The sequence below is a fragment of the Paralichthys olivaceus genome, chromosome 7, assembly GCF_024713975.1.
Source record: "Paralichthys olivaceus isolate ysfri-2021 chromosome 7, ASM2471397v2, whole genome shotgun sequence".
Lineage (NCBI taxonomy): Eukaryota > Metazoa > Chordata > Actinopteri > Pleuronectiformes > Paralichthyidae > Paralichthys > Paralichthys olivaceus.
Window position 1 is genome coordinate 15741841 of NC_091099.1, and position 20471 is coordinate 15762311.

The 20471-nt window shown below is 43.1% G+C and overlaps 2 protein-coding genes across 3 annotated transcripts; both read left to right on the plus strand.

Annotated features, from left to right (window-relative positions):
* Window positions 1-2162: 2162 nt before the first annotated feature.
* LOC109624671 (cingulin-like protein 1) lies at window positions 2163-13230 on the plus strand. Of its 2 annotated transcripts, none has more exons than XM_069528692.1 (19): window positions 2163-2294; window positions 3937-4894; window positions 4968-5062; window positions 6366-6471; window positions 6559-6654; window positions 6743-6891; window positions 7766-7907; window positions 8010-8222; window positions 8310-8516; window positions 8794-8898; window positions 9036-9188; window positions 9580-9750; window positions 9955-10107; window positions 11011-11100; window positions 11855-11938; window positions 12080-12204; window positions 12444-12552; window positions 12647-12810; window positions 12888-13230. In XM_069528692.1, exons 2-19 carry the CDS (start codon window positions 3956-3958, stop codon window positions 12964-12966), a joined length of 3180 nt encoding a protein of 1059 aa, XP_069384793.1. In that variant the 5' UTR covers window positions 2163-2294; window positions 3937-3955; the 3' UTR covers window positions 12967-13230. The 2 variants fall into 2 exon arrangements, with proteins under 2 accessions (XP_069384793.1, XP_069384794.1); XM_069528693.1 differs by having other exon boundaries at window positions 4995-5062.
* Window positions 13231-13439: 209 nt separating this feature from the next.
* Window positions 13440-18023, plus strand: LOC109624672 (aquaporin-9-like). Its single transcript, XM_020079527.2, has 6 exons — window positions 13440-13675; window positions 13900-14026; window positions 15085-15222; window positions 15390-15508; window positions 16317-16534; window positions 17232-18023. The coding sequence occupies exons 1-6, from the start codon at window positions 13574-13576 to the stop codon at window positions 17437-17439; spliced, it is 912 nt and encodes a 303-aa protein (XP_019935086.2). The 5' UTR covers window positions 13440-13573; the 3' UTR covers window positions 17440-18023.
* The last annotated feature ends 2448 nt before the right edge of the window (window positions 18024-20471 follow it).

The following is a 20471-nucleotide window of genomic DNA, read 5'->3' on the forward strand; positions in this document are numbered from 1 at the left end:
GTTTCTGTGTCAGATAGTACAAGAGCACAGCAGCACAAACACACAGTATATATAGTTCAAATGATCGATTAGTGACACAGAAAGATGTTTGAAAATCACCTTAATCATGTGGTAGTAGATAATGAGTGAATTTTAATTTGGGGGTGAACTATCCCTTTAATCAGATGACTCAGAGCAGGAGGAGTCTTTTTCATCACAGCACAATATTCTCTATTAGAGCATCTTAGATTGTATTTACCATTAAATTCACTGTAGTCAAAAATATTGCCTCTGTCATCCATTAAGTGGTGAATAGACCAGATCTCCTGTGTTCAGGCAATGCTTCATGGGAGCAGTGTGCTCATGTGTGTACCTTGACTCGCCAGGAGGTGGCGGTACGCAATAAGAAATTATTATACTCATGTGGACAAAAATAATGGTAATGTTAATGAAAGTGGAAAATAATGCTGGAGCTGTCAGGACCTGCACCAACATTTACCAAGTTCATCCCTGGTCCATACCACACCCTTCCATCCAGTTGTGTGGTAATCCATCCAGATGTTTGTGTAATCGTGCTTACATACAAACCATCAGACAAATGGACAGAGGTGAAAACATGAGCTCCTGGGCCCAGGTGAAAAGGAACAATACTATACAATAAAGTTACAGCTAAATGGAAGAACAGATACAGAAGGAGAAAATAAACAAGTATGTAAACAAAAACCATTACAGTGATGATCACAATGTCTAAAAATGTACTGCAGTTCTTTCCAACCAGAGGGGAAAGATTGTGTTTCTATATCTAAAATAACTTGTTAAATACAAGATGCAATGTGGGCGAAGGAGCAACTTGCTTTGTAACATTTCAACTAATCATAATATATAAATTACACAAGTTCAATCCTCAGGGCAAATAGACTGTCAGCCGTTACACTTCTGAATCAACATGATATATGTACATAGATGACAGACAGACAGACAGACAGACAGACAGACAGACAGACAGATAGACAGATAGATAGATAGACAGATAGATAGACAGATAGACAGATAGATAGATAGATAGATAGATAGATAGACTGACAGACTGATAGATACACAGATAGATAGACAGATAGATAGATAGATAGATAGATAGATAGATAGATAGATAGATAGATAGATAGATAGATAGATAGATAGATACACAGACAGACAGATAGATACACAGATAGATAGACAGATAGATAGATAGATAGATTGATAGATAGATAGATAGATAGATACACAGACAGACAGATAGATAGACTGATAGATAGATAGACAGATAGATAGATACACAGATAGATAGATAGACATACAGATAGATAGATAGACTGATAGATAGATAGATAGATAGATAGATAGATAGATAGATAGATAGATAGATAGATAGATAGATAGATAGATAGATAGACTGACAGACTGATAGATACACAGATAGATAGACAGATAGATAGATAGATAGATAGATACACAGATAGATAGATAGATAGATAGATAGACTGACAGATAGATAGACAGATAGATAGATAGATAGATAGATAGATAGATAGATAGATAGATAGACTGACAGATAGATAGATGATAGATAGATAGATAGATAGATAGATAGATAGACAGACAGACAGACAGACAGACAGACAGATAGATAGATAGATAGATAGATAGATAGATAGATAGATAGATAGATAGATAGATGGATGGATAGATAGATAGATAGATAGACAGACAGACAGACAGACAGATAGATAGATAGATAGATAGATAGATAGATAGATAGATAGATAGATAGACTGACAGATAGATAGATGATAGATAGATAGATAGATAGATAGATAGATAGATAGATAGATAGATAGATAGATAGACAGACAGACAGACAGACAGACAGACAGATAGATAGATAGATAGATAGATAGATAGATAGATAGATGGATGGATAGATAGATAGATAGATAGACAGACAGACAGACAGACAGATAGATAGATAGATAGATAGATAGATAGATAGATAGATAGATAGATAGATGTTCACAGTCATATGGGTGGAGTCTGACAAATAGTTCACAGTGAACAGTGAACGTCTCTCGGAGCGAGGCAGGCAGGAGGAGGTGCCCGGACAGAGGAGGAGGAGGAGGAAGAGGAGGAGGAGAAAGAGTGTGAGCGGGCCGACTGAGCTCTCCCTCTCCCTCCCCCTCCCTCCCTCCCTCTCTCGCTCTCTCACACACATCGACTCACACAGTTCGTGTGATATTGATCCTGGACAGACGTGTAGTTTGCTGCTGAGCTCTGTGGTGAGTTCAGGGACCACACGGTCCCTCCTTCTTCTTCTTCTTCTTCTTCACTTTATCTGCTCTCTTCCTCGTGTTGGACACAACTCCAGAACAGTTTTCTGTCATGTGTTAGTTTATGTTCCTAAATGTGATGTAACTAACAGAAGAGTCTGTTTGTGTGAATGTAACAGTGTCATCAAGAAGCCAAAAACCGGATATAACCAGCAATTAACTTAATAATTAATTTATAAATATATATTTTGTTTGTTATATCTGGTTCTTGTTTTCATATAAACTATGCCTGGTTTCTGCCACACCCACAAGTATTTAAGTATTTACGTTGTGTGAACTAATCTAAACTAAACTACACTTAGAAGTGATACTACAAAAGTATTTTTTATGAATAGTCGTATAAATCATGCATATAAATGATTAAAATCTGTGATTAATGATGTTGTTATAATGGTTAATAAATTGTTTGTTTTGAACAAAGTTTATTATAAGATATTAATAGGAACATCAGTGGGTTGCCAGATTGTATAAAATCCTATGCTTCGGCATGACACTTAATTTGGCTTTTATTCATTAAGGAGACCCTTAATGTCTTTCTAACCTTTTTCAAGAAGCCAGTGATGATGAAGCGATGTTGTTAAAGTTGGTGATGAATGAGTTTCTGTGGTCAAACAGTCAATTTGAAGGGACTTTCTGATGAATCTTGAGAGTTTGATTTAAAGGTCGAGGAAGCAACTTGTTAGAGGAGGATTCCTCACAACCTTCACAAAAATACTTATTCATGACTTCAAAATGATCCTTCTGGTGAAGGTTCAAAAGAACAAACAATTCAGTTTAGAATTGAGGTCTCCGTGGTAACCCACGATGGTCATGGAATCACAATGTCCCAGGTCTGAGTCTGGAGACCTTAGTCGCATAAAATGACTCAAAAAGCCTACTTGAATGGACTTCCTGATTAATTTAACAGTCAATTTAAGAGGACTGAGCAAGTGTGCTTGAGGAGGACAACCTGGCAACCCAAAAATGGTTCTTCTTAATGACTTATAACATAACAGATCTATCAGTGAATGATTGATAACTTTTATTAAAGCCATTCATAACAGGCAATAATTCTCTTTTGAAGGATACCGCACTACTTAACACTTTTCTTCCTGAACGTGCTCTTTTAATAAAGGAGCTACAGTCTGTGGTGTCATAAATTAAAGGATTCATGCAGAGGATGGTGCGTTTAGGAAGATGTCGTTTTGTCTTCCACACAACACCTCCTCTGTTCTGGTGTGTCACCCTCACAGTAACATATTTGTTGACAAACATTTTCCTCAAGCGTCATACCATGATGCGGGTGACGACACCTCGGAGACCTCGGCCAGCTGTAGTCGTCATTCCATGGGCTCAGCTCTGGCTGTACAATAGTACGCTGTCATTAGCACACAGGAGGAGCTGTTTTCATTGCACAGCAATATCAGGCTGTTCTCAGCGTCTGTTTATTGTGTGTGTGTGTGTGATTGACGCTCCAACCCGGCTCCTCTGTTTTGTAAACATCAATCTCAGCTTGACCAACCAGATGCATCAGTTTTCAGTTCACCTTCCCACACAGAATCAGTCTCCTTCAGTGCAGTCTCTCAACCTATACTTGTCTGTTTTTTGCCAGTTCATCTCGTGGAGTCAGGATGGATTCTCACAGACTCAGCGGCTCTTCGGACGTCAGGATACAGAGGAGCTACGTGCAGCAGCAGGACAACTTGTTTGGAGTGAGGGTTCAGGTTCAAGGGATTAAAGGTCAACCTTTCATCGTTCTGAACAGTTCGGGCCAGGATAGCCACAGGGACGTCTCTGTCATAACTCACCAGGCCGGGTACAACCCAGGTATGGTGAGGAGGTCAGTGGATGAGAAACGCTCCCCAGCTGAGACACAGAGGCCTGCTTCCTCCTCTGGGTTTCATTATCAGCAACATCCAGAGATTCTGAGCCCTTATGACCCTGAAAGTAATAACCTCACTCGCCTCATTCCTTCACAAATGACCTCAGCTGCCCAACCTGGACCTTCTCCTGAGAAAACCCCCAACATGACCAAACCCAGGATCCCTTTGCCAGCTGAGGGCCCAGTTGAAGTAGCCCAGAACAAGATGCTTCCTGCATGTGGACACATCCCTGCACGATCCCCGAACTATGTGGAAACAGACTCCATCATATCTGTGGGGAAGCTGATAAGCCAGTTCAACAGCAGCCAGCGGAGGGGAAGGGGTGGTCCTAGGAACAGGCTGGACCCTGAGCAGTGTCGAAGGTCACGTAGTGTGGACAGCAGACATCCCTCAGACTCCTCCACGTGCTCCTCTTCCTCCAGCAGACCCTCATCTCTTAAAGGCCTCAGGGGGGAGACCCCAGGTGGGACATATCTCTTGGGGTCAGCTGGGGCTCGACACCATAGCGTAGACGGCTTTTCGGTGAACCAAAGGGAGGAGAATAAGCACAGCACACTGCCCGGAGTTCATAATGGAAAAGAGACCATATCTCCACATGCTGCAAAACTGCTTCACAGAACAGAGAAATTGTCCACCTCCCGGTCATGTAGTGACCAGACGGATGAATCAGACGAACGAGACACTCAGGTAATGAGATCTGCTTCAGAGCACAGTTGTCCTCTCCAAGGTTTTATTTATTCGCTGTACGTTCTCTAACCAGGTCACTCCTGATCTTCTGAAAGGACAGCAAGAAGTCTCAGTCGATCCAACTGAAGACACCGCAAAACAAGTGCTGTTCGCCTACCTCAAGGATGGGTGAGTTCTCAGCAATCTGCACTTTTAGTTGAAATAATAGTTTTTATGTTTTTTGGAAATAGTGGTGATTCACCTTCTTGCTGAGAGTGTAATAGAACCATGATACCTCTTTTCTGTTTGTACAGAATCTATGAGGCTACAGCAACTGCTTAGCTTAGCGCAAAGCCAGGTTAACTTTATTTATACAGTGCCTTGTAAACACAGCCAATTCAAACAGCTTCCTTACAAAACAAGGCATCAGTGTTACTAATACAATGAAAATCTAAGTGAAGATTTTGAATTAGATTCCAAGTTCAGCTGAGGTCTTTCTGTGTGGAGTTTGCACAGAAGAAAATCACTTATAAAAGAATATTGGAATTTTCTAGCATGAATGTGAATAATGTACATAACAAGTTGTGATTCTACAAGCGGTCATAATCTGGACTTATTCTTGTTCGGGTGTGCAGTAACTTCCTGGAGGCAGACAAATGAGATACAAACTGTTAACTAGCACATACCTTCACCAAGGCCCAGTCTCCTTAAATTCAATCATTCAATCACCAATCTGTCTGCACCAAAATACACACACTCACAGAAATAAGTGCCTATAATGTGCCTGATCTAGTGATTTAGATCCATGAATTAGTTGCTGAGAAATCAGTGAAAGTGAGGAAAAACGCCCAATGTTAAAGAAAGTGATAAAAAGCTCCTGGATCCACCAATATTCTTTCTTGACCCATACCACATCCTTTCACCGAGTTTCATGGTAATTTTGTAGTTTTTGTTAAATGCTGCTAAATAGCAGATTCACTATTGTGCAGATCTAGGCTAGCAGTTTCCACCTGTTTCTAGTCCTTTTGCTAAGCGAAGCTAACTGGCTGCTAAAACTGGCAAGTGGTATCAATCATCTCATCTTATTCAGCGAGGGGAAGAGAAAGACATTTCCTTTAATATCAAAATGCTCTCCTTTGTAACAGCATAATACATTTGTTTGTTTCCACTTTGAGCTGAGGTTGAGATGGATGGTGTGTAGTACAGTCAGATAAGAGCGTGCTGATCCAGCTGTGTGTGCTCAAACACACAGAAGTCAGGAATGCAGAGCATGAACTTGTTTCCACTGATGAATAACTTTTTTTACACTGAAGGTTTTTCAGACCCATCAGGGCCAATTGTCAAATATGTGCAGATGTAGAGCTGTTATATTTCTAAGAATAGGCCTACACATTTTCCTCTCTGGATACCAAAAGCTCAGAGCCCCGCGCCCTCCAGGTATTTGTTGAGCTCGCGAGTTCCTACTTTGTGGAATATTTGTCTTGCCTTGCAGGACGACTGACGACGACTCCACCACTGAGAGGAAAGTCAACCTGCTGCTCGAGCGGATCAACAAGCTCAAGTGGAGGACTGCTAAGAATGTGGAGGAGGAGGAGAAAGTGAGTGTCAGGATGATGTGTTTTCCAGCGTTGATGGTTGTTCAGCAGGATTTTGCCTGAAACTCCCGCGCCTCTCTTTTCATGTAGGATTACGCTGCCGAGGTGAAGCGGCTGCAGGGGAAACAGACGGTGCTGGAGAGAGAAGTGACTGGGTTGAGGCAAAAACTGGAAACTGAAATGAAGGTGCAGCGCGTCCCCATCCTGCTGACTCACGTCTAAACCACTCACTTCCTGTTCCTGTGACTGATGATGGTGTTGTTGTATTGTGCAGAATGAAAAGACCCTTGCCAAGGCCTGTGAGAAGGCCAGGACGGAGAAGAAGAAGCTTCAGGAAGAGCTGACCAGAAGTCAAACTGAGCTCAGCAAACTGAGCGACAGGCTGGCTGAAATTCAGGCAGAGCTTCAGTCCACCAAACAGGAGTAAGGATTTCGACTCCTGCTCATTCAGAAAAGTCTGCTCAATAACAATACATCCATTGTCTGATGTGTACTCTCCTATTAACCACACAAACGAGAGTTGTATCAATGTTCTCCGGAAAACATTTTCTGGGGTTTGGCCTTTCTAATATAAAGAACACAGCAGGAGATTGTCCAGGTCAGACGCGTTCACAACAACAGGAAAATGTCTGGGGCGTTTAGTCAAGGGGTGGTGTCAGAGTAGAACGTGCAGGAGGCAGGACACTGTGGAGATCACATGTTTGCATTTACAGCACCAGCGTCAGCTCTTATCACCAAAAACCCTTAAATTTCATTATCTTTCAAATTTAACATGGTGATCTGAGATATATTATTATTTTTCCTTTTGTCTTGGTTGTGTGCATCACACAGACATTTTGCTGGGAGGCTCGCAGGAAGAAATTCTGGAAAATGTCCGGAGCAACTCACTTAGACATTTACTTTCTCAGATACAACCCCCAAATTTCAGGATAGTGTTCGGACTCCAGTGCATGTCTGACTACAGCTTAAGTGTTTTCCCCGTTATTTCTTTAAATGAGTCTCACAGCTATTTCATAGCCACAGAGGAGAATGCATGTTTTCCATTAACAGCAAATAAAACAGAAATGAAGGACTAAAGTGAAAACCCAGACTTAAGCTCAGTGCTCACACTCTAAGGTCATTCATGTAAACTGTAACGTGTGATCTGATGGAGCTGAGTCAAATACCACTTGGATTATGTGTACAGATATTATGTTTTTCTCATCTAGTCCTGTTCTAAAACTCCAAAGCTGGGTTACACAGGCTTCTTGCATTAACACAAAACATTCAACTAACTGCACATTTTTTACGTCGTCAGACTGAGTCAGATGAAGGCGGAGAGGGAGCGTTCTCGTACGGAGATGAAAGATCTTCAGCAGCAGCTCTCTGAGATGCACGATGAGTTGGACCAAGCCAAGAAGACCGAGGTGATAAACACAGAGAAAGAAATCCTCCTGAAGGTAAATGAAAGCAGGTGTAGAAGACACAAATCAGCAGCAGCAAAGCTTCTACACTGCACTCGAGGTTAGTGACACTGAATTGTGGTGGATTGTCTTTTTCAGGATATGGAACATCTGCGTGCCGACTTCCTGGAGACGCTGCAGGTGAAGGAGGAGCAGGAGGAGACGCTGCATCACCTGGAGAGGGAGCTCATTGCCCTGAAGGGGGCGCTCAAAGAGGAGGTGGAATCTCATGACCAATACATGGCTGCTCTGAAGGAGGAATATGAGCAGGAGCTGGAGAAGCTGTTTAGAGATTTAGACATGGCCAAAGAGGTAACAAGGAAGATGCACAAGACTGTTTGAAGTCTCTTTTATGTCACTTGTGGGGTTCAAAGTTTGTTTCTCAAACTGGTCTTTTAGAGCAACGGTGTGCTGTGCCAAGAGAAGGTGGAGGTGGAGGAGGAGAAAGGTGTGGCTAAGGTGCAGCTGAAGGAACTGAGCCAAGAGCGAGACCAGCTGAGGTCAAAGGTGCAGGAGCTCAACAAGAGAGTGGATCAGCTGAGCCAGGGGGTCCAGGAGGCTCGAACCACGGAGAGGCTCCTGGAGCAGAGAGCAAAGCAGCTGGAGGTGGGGAGAAGGTGTCGGGGTGGGCCGAGGACATTTCAATTTTTTTCAAAATCCATTTTATCTGCCATTTATATGTTTGGAGTTTGTATGGGTTTTCTCTTGGGACTTCAGCTTCCTCTATCAGTCCAAAAACATGCAGATTGGGGTGAAGTCTCCAGGGTGTACCCCGCCTCCTGCCCAATGTCCACTGGGATTAACTCCAGCTCAAAGGAAAAAGCAGTAGAGATAAAGGATGAATGGATTTAATGTTAATCACTGCTGATGTCTTGTTCATTAGAGAGAGAAGCAGCAGGTTGAGGAAATGCTGAAGGATGTGAGGAGGAACGAGGAGGAGATGTGTCAGTCTAACCAATCGCTGCTCAGTCGGCTGGAGGATGTGCAGGTAAGACCATGTCGCTGTTGGTCTCTGAGGAGCAGCTAGAGAGCTACGCTGTCGTTTGTCATCCCATCTCTCTGTCAGTGTTTCAGTGTTAAACAAATGTTTGGAACCTCAGTGTCTCCATTGTTTTCCTCTGACAGAGTAAGTTGGCCAAACTCAATCAAGAGCACAGGGACCTGAAGGAGAAGCTCAAGGACGAGAGGAAACAAATGGAGGAGCTGTGGAAGATGAAAACTGAACTGGAGGACGAGAGGAGGATGCAGGACCGAGCTGTGGAGCAACTGCAGAGGAAGGTGAGAGGTGGACTATTTATTGATTGATTTATTTACCCTTTCAGAGCGAGTCGTCCACTAACCAGGAGGCTGATGGTTTTATACAAATCGGTCCCCATTCCACGTGCCGAAGCGTCCTTGGTCAAGATACTGAAGCCCAAATTGCCCCTGATGTGCTGCACGTAGATGCACATGTATGAATGTGTGAAAAGCAAAAAGCACTCTGAGTTTTCATCAAGAAAAAACACCAAATAAATACATCATTTATTTACTAGGCCCTGTGGGAGAATTCAACAAGACCAAGAAACATGAGATCAGCAGAAATAGCAGATTTTTCTTGTGCATACAAAGTTTCCTTCATCCCTTGTCTTCGTAAACACTTATCTCACTCTTTGTTATTCCGTCTGCTCAGATGAATAACATCATGGAGGAGTGCGAGGCGTCCACAGACGTGCTTCAGAACCAGGTCGACGAGGCGAGAGAGAAGAGTCAGAGGGAGTTGGCCGAGCTGCGGAGGCAGCTGCAGGACAAGGGAGCAGAGCTGGAGAAATCCAGACAGTCGGCCAAAAAACTGCAGGAGGAGGTGTGGCACTCATTGTCTGTCTGATTCATCAGTTCGTAGCTTCAACTGTCTTAGTCACCAAAATAAAATCACAGAGTTAGATGTTATTAGACTTGATTAGATCTGTGTTCTCTTAATAACGTCTGATTTACTCGCCAACACCAAATGCCCCATGTTACCTTAACTCATAGTGTGTGTTCACTCCGTGGTCTCCTCTACGTTCAGCTCCTTCCCCTGGACGAGGAGCTGCAGCGGTGTCGTGGGAAGCAGCAGGAGGCCCAGCTGCGGGGCCAACAGCTGGAGCAGAGGCTGGAGGAGCTGGAGGAGAGGAGCGCAGCCGCCATGGAGGAGAGAGAGCGACAGGTCAAACTCATGGAGGTAAATTTCTTGGCAGAACTTCCACAAGACCGGACAAGACTGTAAATAAATATACACTCTCGTCCTGTATATAAACATAAAGGACAAGACTTATAATTATACTGGACAAGACTGTATATACAGGTGGACGACATGATGACGCTGCACACATGACGCCAAAGTGCCTCAATCGCCCCCTGGTGGGTGGTCATAACCTCCTCCATGTTAGTGGATGGGACATGGCCTAAAATAAAAGGCCAATTTACTCCAGACTTTGTCATCGGCGCAGGATTGCAACGTTCATACCTGCAACATTTCTCTGTAAATTGTGGCCCCTTTATGGCCCCTGACTTAGAAAATCCTAGATCCGCCCCTGCAACTTATAAATGCTAAACTTAACTGTAACTCTGGACTGTTCATCTGTTCAGGTGCCAGTATTTACACTCTGTTGTCCCTGGGAACCATGAGGGCGCTGGACTGAGCCGTAGTGACAGCATCTCACAGCTCAGCACTGTTTGTCTTGCTGATGACAAAACACGACACTGTGACTCCGGTACACTCACTGTTGACACAGCGTATCAACTGAGGAAGCTGCTGTTTACAGTAAAAAGTTATCAGACCTGTCTGGGTGTTCTCAGGAATCTTCTTTTCCTCCTTCACCCCGGTTTCCATTGTGGAACTCTCTCATCAACACAGAAATCTCTCATCTGATTTAGTTTTTCAGACGCTATTATATTGGAGTTGCTTTCCCTCCAGGCTCCACATATGTTATTACCCAATAACCCTTTTTTTCTCTGAGTAGTTTCCTAACCACAGTCAAGAGTCATATTCATCATGCCCTCTGTATTATTGTGCACTATATGTTGTAATATTAGCGTATTGATGATGATTTGACACATTTTTCATGTTTTCCTCTCCCCTCAGGGACGAATCGGTCACCTAGTAGAAGATCTCAATGATGAGCGCAGCAGTGCCGACCGCCTGATGGAGCGATTAGACAAAACCAAAGAGCAGGCAGGTTCACTCCCTCTCTCTTCTTTTTCTTTTCCTCTTCACTTCTCATTCTGTATTTGCTAAAGTTCATAAATTTCCCTAAAGAAGACTCATCTGTGAAATAATAAGCTCAGTCTCTGGTGTGAACACCACACCCTACATCTGTTTTTATCACAAACAGATGTCGAGCTGAGAGCTCAGATTTCCCCTTCGACCCTGAGAGCTGCTGATTGGTGTATTCAGAGAAGCTCATTAGACGAGTTATGTTTTCGTTTCTTTAAACTCGCCGTGTAACTCCCCTGAAATATATCAGATCTCAACTTTAGATACGCGTCTTTATCTGATGCCTCACGTCCTCGGTGCGTCGGTGAAGTAGGCCACTATTCATGGGAGAAAAGTGGTGCAGACTAATTGATACTAAACACTGTTTTGGGTGCAGAGCAAGGACAAATAAGAGTGAACTATTGTGTGCAGCTATTCACACTCCCTTCACTGGGCCTCTGCATGTTATTAGAGGGGAGAGAGGCTTTAGATCTGATGTGGCCGCTCACAACAGACGGAGCATTTCCTCTGGGTTTAGGAGTTTAAGCTGGAAACTTTTCATTGAACCTGAAAATGCCTGTTGTCATGTCCTGTCCTCTTTAATAACCTCCAGGCATGTTTTTAGTCGAGAGGAAGCACATACGCACATGTCCTACCCTTGTTAACTTACCAAACATTTACCTTGCGCTCTGAGTTATGTCTGAAACTGCGTCTCACTGTGTGTGTGTGACAGATGGATCAGATGAGGAACGAGCTGTTGCAGGAGCGAACGGTCAGACAGGACCTGGAGTGTGACAAGATGAGCCTGGAGAGACAGGTACTGACCCCTGACCTCTGACCTCTGACCCCTGACCCCGTCACACTGCCCCCTAAAATCTACACTGACTGACACTAAACTGAAACATAGAAGATCTGCTGCGTCTATGTCATACGTCTTCTGTTTGATTTCCTTCTTTAGAATAAAGACCTGAAGAGCAGAGTGACTCATCTGGAAGGATCACAGAGGACCAACCAGGATTCACTGGTCTCCAAACTCAACAGTCGCATCCAGGAGCTGGAGGAGAAGCTGCAGGGAGAAGAACGGTGAGCATCTGCTTATTATTATTCCGTACGCACATTCATCTATATGCACAGTTTGTGTTTACCAGTGCAGTGCAGGCCGACACTTTGGATAAGAGCTCCATCCCATACTTGATGGACCCACTCCTTTCACTTTCCCTGTGGTCGTAGGAGTCAGAGTGTCTCTGCTCCAAACACACTTGAGGTGTTGAGTTACAGGAAGCTGCAGCAGAGTTGTGATCTCCTGATGCTTTTGCTCACAGGGACAACAACAGCCTGCAACAAGCGAACCGCAAGCTGGAGCGCAAAGTGAAGGAGATGAAGATGCAGGCGGACGAGGAGCACGTCAACCTGCAGAGCCAGAGAGACCAGGTAGAAACGCATGCTGTTTTTTTTTTTTCTTTAAATGAAGAAACTAATTTGAGTGGTCAGGAGCAGCAATGTCTCACTTTGGTGAACTCTGCAGCTGACTCAGAGGCTGAAGACGGCGAAGAGACAGATGGACGAGGCGGAGGGAGAGATCGAGCGTCTGGAGCACAGCAAAAAGAAGCTGCAGCGAGAGCTGGACGAGCAGATCGAGGCCAACGAGCAGCTTCACGGCCAACTGAGCACAATGAGGAACGAGATGAGGTGACCACTCGGCTTCTGCCACTCAGCTGCCATGACGTCAGACACTTCAATTTAATCAGTGTTCTTTGCATTCACAGGCGTAGGAAGAAATCTCCTCCTCTCATCAAGGTTGTGGAGGACGACGTGAACGACGTGGACGACTTTGGCTCTGACTGATTGAGGAATTTTTAATTTAATAATTCTGTATATTAACAACTCAGGTGTGATTTCATAGTGTTTCCTGTTGTGAGCAGTGGCACCTCGCCAAGGGTGCCCTCTTGTGGCGATGTGCATAACTACAATATCTGATAAACATGTTTTTCAACTTGACAGACAAACTGATTTATTTACTCCAATAGATTTTTTTCATTCCATTACTGTGTGAGTTAATGTGATGCAAACTGCCAATTTTAAACTGATAAATAAATATATTAAAATGCATATGTGTTTATACACCTAAACAGAAACTCTTAAAACAGAAATAAATCCAGCTGCATGATGTTTCAGTTAATCTGAGTTTGTCCGCAACGACACATATAAATACAAGAAATTAGATTTTAATGCACGTTTAAAGGGAAATGTGAGACAAAACTCACCCGTGGATGTTTGCGTGTTCTGATGAGGCACGAGACGAGAAGCGTGTGGTTGTACAAACGGATCAATGGTCTGTGCTGAGTGGCTGCGGAGGGGCAGAGGTGGGGATTTCAACTCTGATCAGCTCCAGAGGTTCACACACTGCTGGACGTCTGGCAGCAGTTTTCACCAGCGATTTCCACTGTGATACATGGCAATACAACACAAGAGAAGCATGAGGCAACACTGTGCAATCAAACATGGAATACTCAAGGAATTCCTGGCAGAATTCCTGGGGACGTTTGTCTTGGTCGTGAGTATATTTGTGTTTTGAGATAGAAATATATTGTATTTAATGTTTTGTATCTGTTTTATGATTGATTTTAAAGTTTTCTTCTGAAGTTAATGTTTATGTGTTCATTTCAGTTTGTTGTTTTTGTTGTACAGATTGAATGACTTCCAATTGAAAATTAGTTTAAAGTGATTTGAAGACTTGTGGGTAAAATCCTGTGGTCCTCTCCCCCCCTCTCTGGTCAGTTGTTCGGCTGTGGCTCAGTCGCTCAAACCGTTCTCAGTCGAAACACCCTGGGCGAACCTCTCACCGTCCACATCGGCTTCTCTGTGGGACTGATGATGGCAGCGTATGTGGCCGGTGGAGTGTCAGGTAAATATGACTTGAATGCTCATATGGCAAGAGCCACAGCACCTCACTAGCAGTGTGATATGATGAACAGTTAATACTTGTTGATGGGCGATATTGATACTGCTGCTGTCACATCAACTAAAATATATAAACAGTTTTAATGCCATTGTTTGTTTTGCATTTTCAGTTTCTTTGCTGCCGTTAAATCTCCTCTTCACTGCTCAGACTCTTGAAAAGAATTGATAGTTATTCAAAACAACCTCATATAGCAAATAAAACAGTTTCTTCCTTGTGTTTAATCCAAACACAGTTAATCGTGTGGTTTGCAGTTTGTAATAATGCTACTTTAGGGCTTCCTGTCCCTCTGTGTGCCACCTCCACCGCTCCAGTGTCGACAGGAACGTGCCAGCGTTCCCTTCGAATTCAATGAATGTGTATTGGCCATTGATTTGTTAGTGCTAGTGCACAACCTCTCCAGGGTCACACATCACCCCGGGCACTAAATGTCCTGCAAACTCCATCGATCACGGGCTACGTTCACCCGTCTATGATAGAGACCGTTCGCCTCCTCTGAGCAGCATCAACACATCCAAATGACCAAGAACATTATATTCAAATAGGGTGCGACGTGCCTTACAAGCCTGCACATTACTCACATCACAATAGTACATCCACAGACAATGAAATAGATTCAGATAGGAAAAGTTTAAAGTAGGCTACTAAAGATGAAATGAGAAAATGATATGTATAAAGGATGGATGGATGGATGGATGGATGGATGGACGAAAGGATGGAACATGCAGGATCTGAGCACAGTTTGATAAAAGAAGGAACAGAGTAATTCTCACTTTCGGTTTTTGACTTGCAGGATGATTTGTGACCATTATTCTGCCTTTGTGGCCTTGAACATCTTTAACCAACCCCTGCACTGTCCCAGGGGCTGCTCCCCTCCTGCTGCTCCCCTCCTGCTGCTCCCTATAAATTTGGGGGCAGCCTTCCTCATAATGGAGAGCGTATCATGCCAGACACCCCCACCCACTGCTCCCCTCTTTCACTCTGTGCTTTGTCCTCTCTCCCAGGGGGCCACGTGAACCCCGCTGTCTCTCTGGCCATGGTGATTCTGGGCAAACTGAAGATTTGGAAATTTCCCTTCTACGTCATCGCTCAGTTTCTTGGTGCCTTTGCAGGAGCTGCTGCAGTCTTTGGATTATACTATGGTAAAACCACTGTCACTCTCTTATTGTTCATTATTATTCATGCTTCTGAAACCGTGATCTCCAAATGATTAGCTTCTCCCGAACTGTATTAAAACTGAATATGTTATAAACATAAGTATAAGCAACAATCGTGCACAGTTACAACTCTGTGTTTGTCCTGTGCACAGATGCTTTCATGGACTTCACCAGTGGAATTCTGTCAGTGACTGGAATCAATGCAACAGGCCACATTTTTGCCTCCTACCCAGCGAGGCACCTGTCAGTCCTCGGCGGCTTCATCGACCAGGTGACACACACACACACACACACAAACACACACACACACACACACACACACACACACACACACACACACACACACACACACACACACACACACACCCCTCCACTGTGACCTGCCGCTCCCATTCAGCCTCTAAATACCAAAAAGTCTGGCAAATGTGGCTAATGCAAAATTGATCGTCCCATTTAGTCTGAGAACATCCTACTTTTGCTCGGTTTTGACCCATTTCCTGTCGTTCACTGGGAGGTCAGATCTATACTGAACACCATTTCTCAGTCTGGTGAGTTGTTGCAGTGATCCAACGATAACACGTCTACCTACCGGCTGAACTCCACATCAGACGAAGCACTAAGATAAATCCAGTCAGGTCAGACTGTGCTCATCTTAAAGTTTCCTTCGTTAGAGCTGTGTGACTGTAGTGCTGTGAGGTGTAGCGCCTCAAATAACTTACAACGCTTAAATACCCACATTTGAAACTTTAAGAGAAAACTGAATTGTTCTAGTGACATATATTCAGGTACAAGCACTGATAGACCGAAATATTAAAGGTTTGAAGCAAAAAGCCTGATATATGTACAAAGTACACATTTATATATAGTAGCTTGCACATTAAAATGCAGTTATTAAAAAGATATACACACTTTTACATAAACATGACTTACATAAGGACGAAGTGCAGGAGAGGAAACTAAAAGATAAATAAACAACAGGGTGACACAGGAAGGATGAATCAAAATAAATCACTCAGTTATAACAGGTTCGGCTGCGTCTGTTGTGTTAATGTGTTCATCCTCTCGCTCTGGTCCTCCAGGTGGTGGGGACAGGGATGCTGGTTTTGTGTATCCTCGCCATCATCGATGGTGGGAACATTGGAGCTCCTAAAGGCGTGGAGCCGCTGGCCATCGGACTCATCGTCATGGCCATCGGGGTGTCCATGGGACTGAACTGCGGATACCCCCTGAACCCTGCCAGAGACCTGGGACCCCGACTGTTCACGGCAGTGGCTGGATGGGGGATGGAGGTTTTTAGGTAACTGTGCGACAGAAGAAGACAGATTGGGATCTTGTTTTTAATATATCTGATTTTTTCTCTCATATGTGATTTCTCAAATACAGGTACATTTGATACGTGTGGGTCTTGTTGCAATCATCATCAGGGTGACACTTATGGAATAGTTTGAATATGCCACAGTTAAAAAAATATAATATATAAATATATTTATCGAATAGAAAAACATTAAATAGTAACGTGTGAATTGCTAAAATATAAATTATAGAAATAATATGTCCCTAATTTCATAATATGAATGAAAAAGAAATGATTATTGGTTACTGTCAGAAACAGGATGTTTGATCAGAAGTTTGTTTAACTTAATTTTATGTCATATGTCATACATGTCATGTTTATTGTTATATATTCCAAAAATTCAATTTTAGGAATCTAATCTGTACTAACAAATGAATTTAGTTTGTGATAAGTTATGTATTTAATGTGTAATGTAGAGATGTATATGTGTCGACCTGAGTCACTTTTATGTGTTCAGATTTGTTTTGAAGCTGCCGACATGAACCACACTTGTTATATAACGTCACATGTATTTGACAGATGCAGTCGATGGTTGTAAATGATCCAGTGATGGCTCCTCTGACCTGCGGTGATGTTTGTGTCAGATGCTTGACTCGCTGCCAGAGACGTGTCTAACTGTTGAACTCTTTCACACTCGCAGCACCGCAGACTACTGGTGGTGGATCCCTGTGGCGGGGCCCATGGTCGGGGGAGTGGTCGCGGCCGTCATCTACTACCTGCTCATCGAGCTGCACCACCACCGCGATGAGCCCGAGAAGCCCCACGAGGAGGAGGAGGACGAAGACGAAGACGAGGACGAGGACGACAGCAGTCTGAAGGACAAATATGAGATGATCACCATGAGCTAAAAAAAACATCACCAGACTTGAACCTCCAGGACTGAGTGTATTCAGATTCATCTGCTCTCACTGTCGGTCGGTCAGACGACAAACACCCAGCACAGCCTCCTCTGTCAGTGTCAGCTCTCTGTGCTCAACCTGTTCATAGGCTGTAGTCCCACCTCTGATTGACTTCATGCTCTGCAGAGACCAGCTTCTCCAGCTCAGCGATGACACCATTAAAACCTGCACAACTCAAAGCTCACAGTAAAATAAATAAGGAAACTTTCTAGATTGAAAAACTGCTGCTAGTTCCACAAAATAAAGATGCGTGGACACTGTTTTAACAACCAACACTGGACTGTCTCCTCTGCAGTTTTATGTTTTATGTTTCATAAACACATGGAAATCTCTGTCCTGCTTCACGTTGTTATGACTTTTCATATATTTGTGTTGTAAATACTGTTTATAAATATGATCCCCTATTGAATGTACTCAGTTGGAATAATAGTTTCATGTGCATGCCAGTTTCCTCTCATTATTCTTCTTCATATTTGTATTTGACTCCATGTTGTTTTGTCTACATTAAAGTTTATAAAAATAACAACTTCTTACTTCAGGGACTGATTTCACATCAGCATATGTTTTTTTGACTCATCACTGAAAACTGCAGTTTAACTGGAGGACTTTACTGAAGTAATTTCCCTCTCAGCATTTTCACCATTAACCTCATACATCTTTGAAATTGGTGTGTAGGCTACAATAGTCAATATGAGACAGTGACAGAAAACAGTAGCAGCAACGTGAATCTTTCCAGTAAAACTCACCCGCAGACATTAGAGCTGGATGATTTGTGAATCGGAGGATGATTATCACGGACAGAATCAGCTCGGAGCTGTATTAGCTTCTTCCTGTATCATCAGTCTAGTTAACGTTGATGTGAGTCACAGTGGGGCGTCTGATTCTGACTCCTCAGGTGGTGACCCCACTGACGCACAGATGAAGAAGTAGAAGAAATGTACTTACACCACAGAGTTACACACAGTGAATTAAACAGTGAGCTGTTCTAACATCCTGCGGAGACTCTGCACATATTCAGTCAGACATATTGGAAACCGGAGCCTGAGTGTAAATTTCACTGCCGTAGAGAAAACGATTTTGATTTAAGATTTACTAACAGACACCTTCCTTATAGACCCCACAAAAACATTCACTTGACAATTCTTAAAAGTGTATCTGCCCTTTCTCCCACAATGAAAAGTCCACAGTTTATAAAGATGTGATTAAATATGTAATAAACTCTCTCTATGCAAAACCATAATAATGTGTATATATAAACTGTATATATTTATAGTAGAAAGATTGAGGTGTTATTTTAACTTCAGTAAAACTTTGTGTACTTCCTTCTTTTCCTTATACATAGATTTCCACACACGTTACTTATCAATTGCCCTTGTTGTAACAATATCCCCGATTTGGGACTAATAAAGGATTCTCTTATCTTATCTTAATTTATCTTATCTTATAGCGAGTAGTGCCTTAATGTTTTCATGAGATATACAAAAGTCTGATTAAATCTCCTGAGAGTAAATGAAGGAGATGTAAGACAGATCTCTAGTGGCCGTTACTTGACACTGTGGACAACGACCTGTCAGTCAAGTCTTTGTGTCTGCTGTGTTTCCATCCTTTTGTTCTGCGGGCCTCAGGCTGCTGATCCCAGCGAGTGTTGGTTGCCACCTCTGGGTGACACTCAGCCGGCCGGGGCCACTTCTACAATCCTGCTTTGTCACTGCGAGGAGACAAAAGGTGCTGCTCGCTCACATGTGGGACGTCAGCTCCTTGCACAGAGCTGCAGCTCGTAGTGCAGAATACTGACCAGGGCCGGTGGCACAGGCCTCTCGGCCTGGATTCTGGTTTCAGGCACAAAGTGGCCACAGTTTGTGGAGAATTGTGGGAAAATTGACCACAGCAGCAGCAGTGACAACAATATAAACTGACTGACACGACTCTCCGGCTGCATTACGCAGAAAGCATCGAACCCAAACTCCTGTTGTGGGTGACGGTGCTCGCTCATGACACAACCAGCGACTGCAGCTCAGGATCTGCATTGAAAATCAATGGCAGGCATCATTCCATTGCATGTGCAAACGTGTGCTTCCACAATCTCACGCACACTTTCCTGTGGCTGTTACATCATCAAACACACTCATGAGGAAAGAGTCGTCAATAAATATCAACAATGATAGTGACGTGTGTGATAAACATGTGGATTAGATCAGCTGTTTGCTCGGGCAGAGCTTTACGGCAGCAACATTTACTTTCTGTCAATTTGAAATAAAAATCAGTATCACTGATCCCAGCAACATTTGGAGTTAAGTTCAGAGGAGTGTGTGCTGATGTTGGCATCTGGCCTCACACGCAGCAGCTGCTCCCTCTGGTGTGGACGCCCTCATACTGCATATAGCAGAGGGTTAAAGATACAGGAACTTAATATCCAGGAATTCTCCAAAATAAAGGATCATTCAGAGCCGAGGAGGCGCCAACACTACAGAGAAACACGTCAACAAACAATCATTGTTCTCGCTGTAGACAAAATGATTATATCCACCCCTTGAACTCCCCTACAAAGTTTAGCGGAATTCCTTTTAGGAAAAAAAACTAAATAACAAACAGGTAAAACAAAACCTCTTTAATGGTGGTGAGAAGAAAAGAAATTGAAAATGTCGTAACTCATTTACATTTGAATCTATCAAAACAACTTGTATTTACACTTTTAACCTTTCAATTGATTATTCAAGAGGATTTTCATATCAATAAAGTTGGGGGGAATTGCAGCATACAGATATTTCAGTAAAATAAATATTAAGATAAAAAAAAAAAGCATCAGCACAATCTGATCTCCACAGAGCGAATTTATTTCTATTTCAGAGACCTGAACATTCGCCCTCGATAAATGATCTCTGGAAAGACTCAAGTGTGCAGATGCTCTCAGCTACAGCAGCTGTGACTATGATTGTGGTGCTTATTAGAGAAATAAATTACAAAAACAACAGACAGAATCA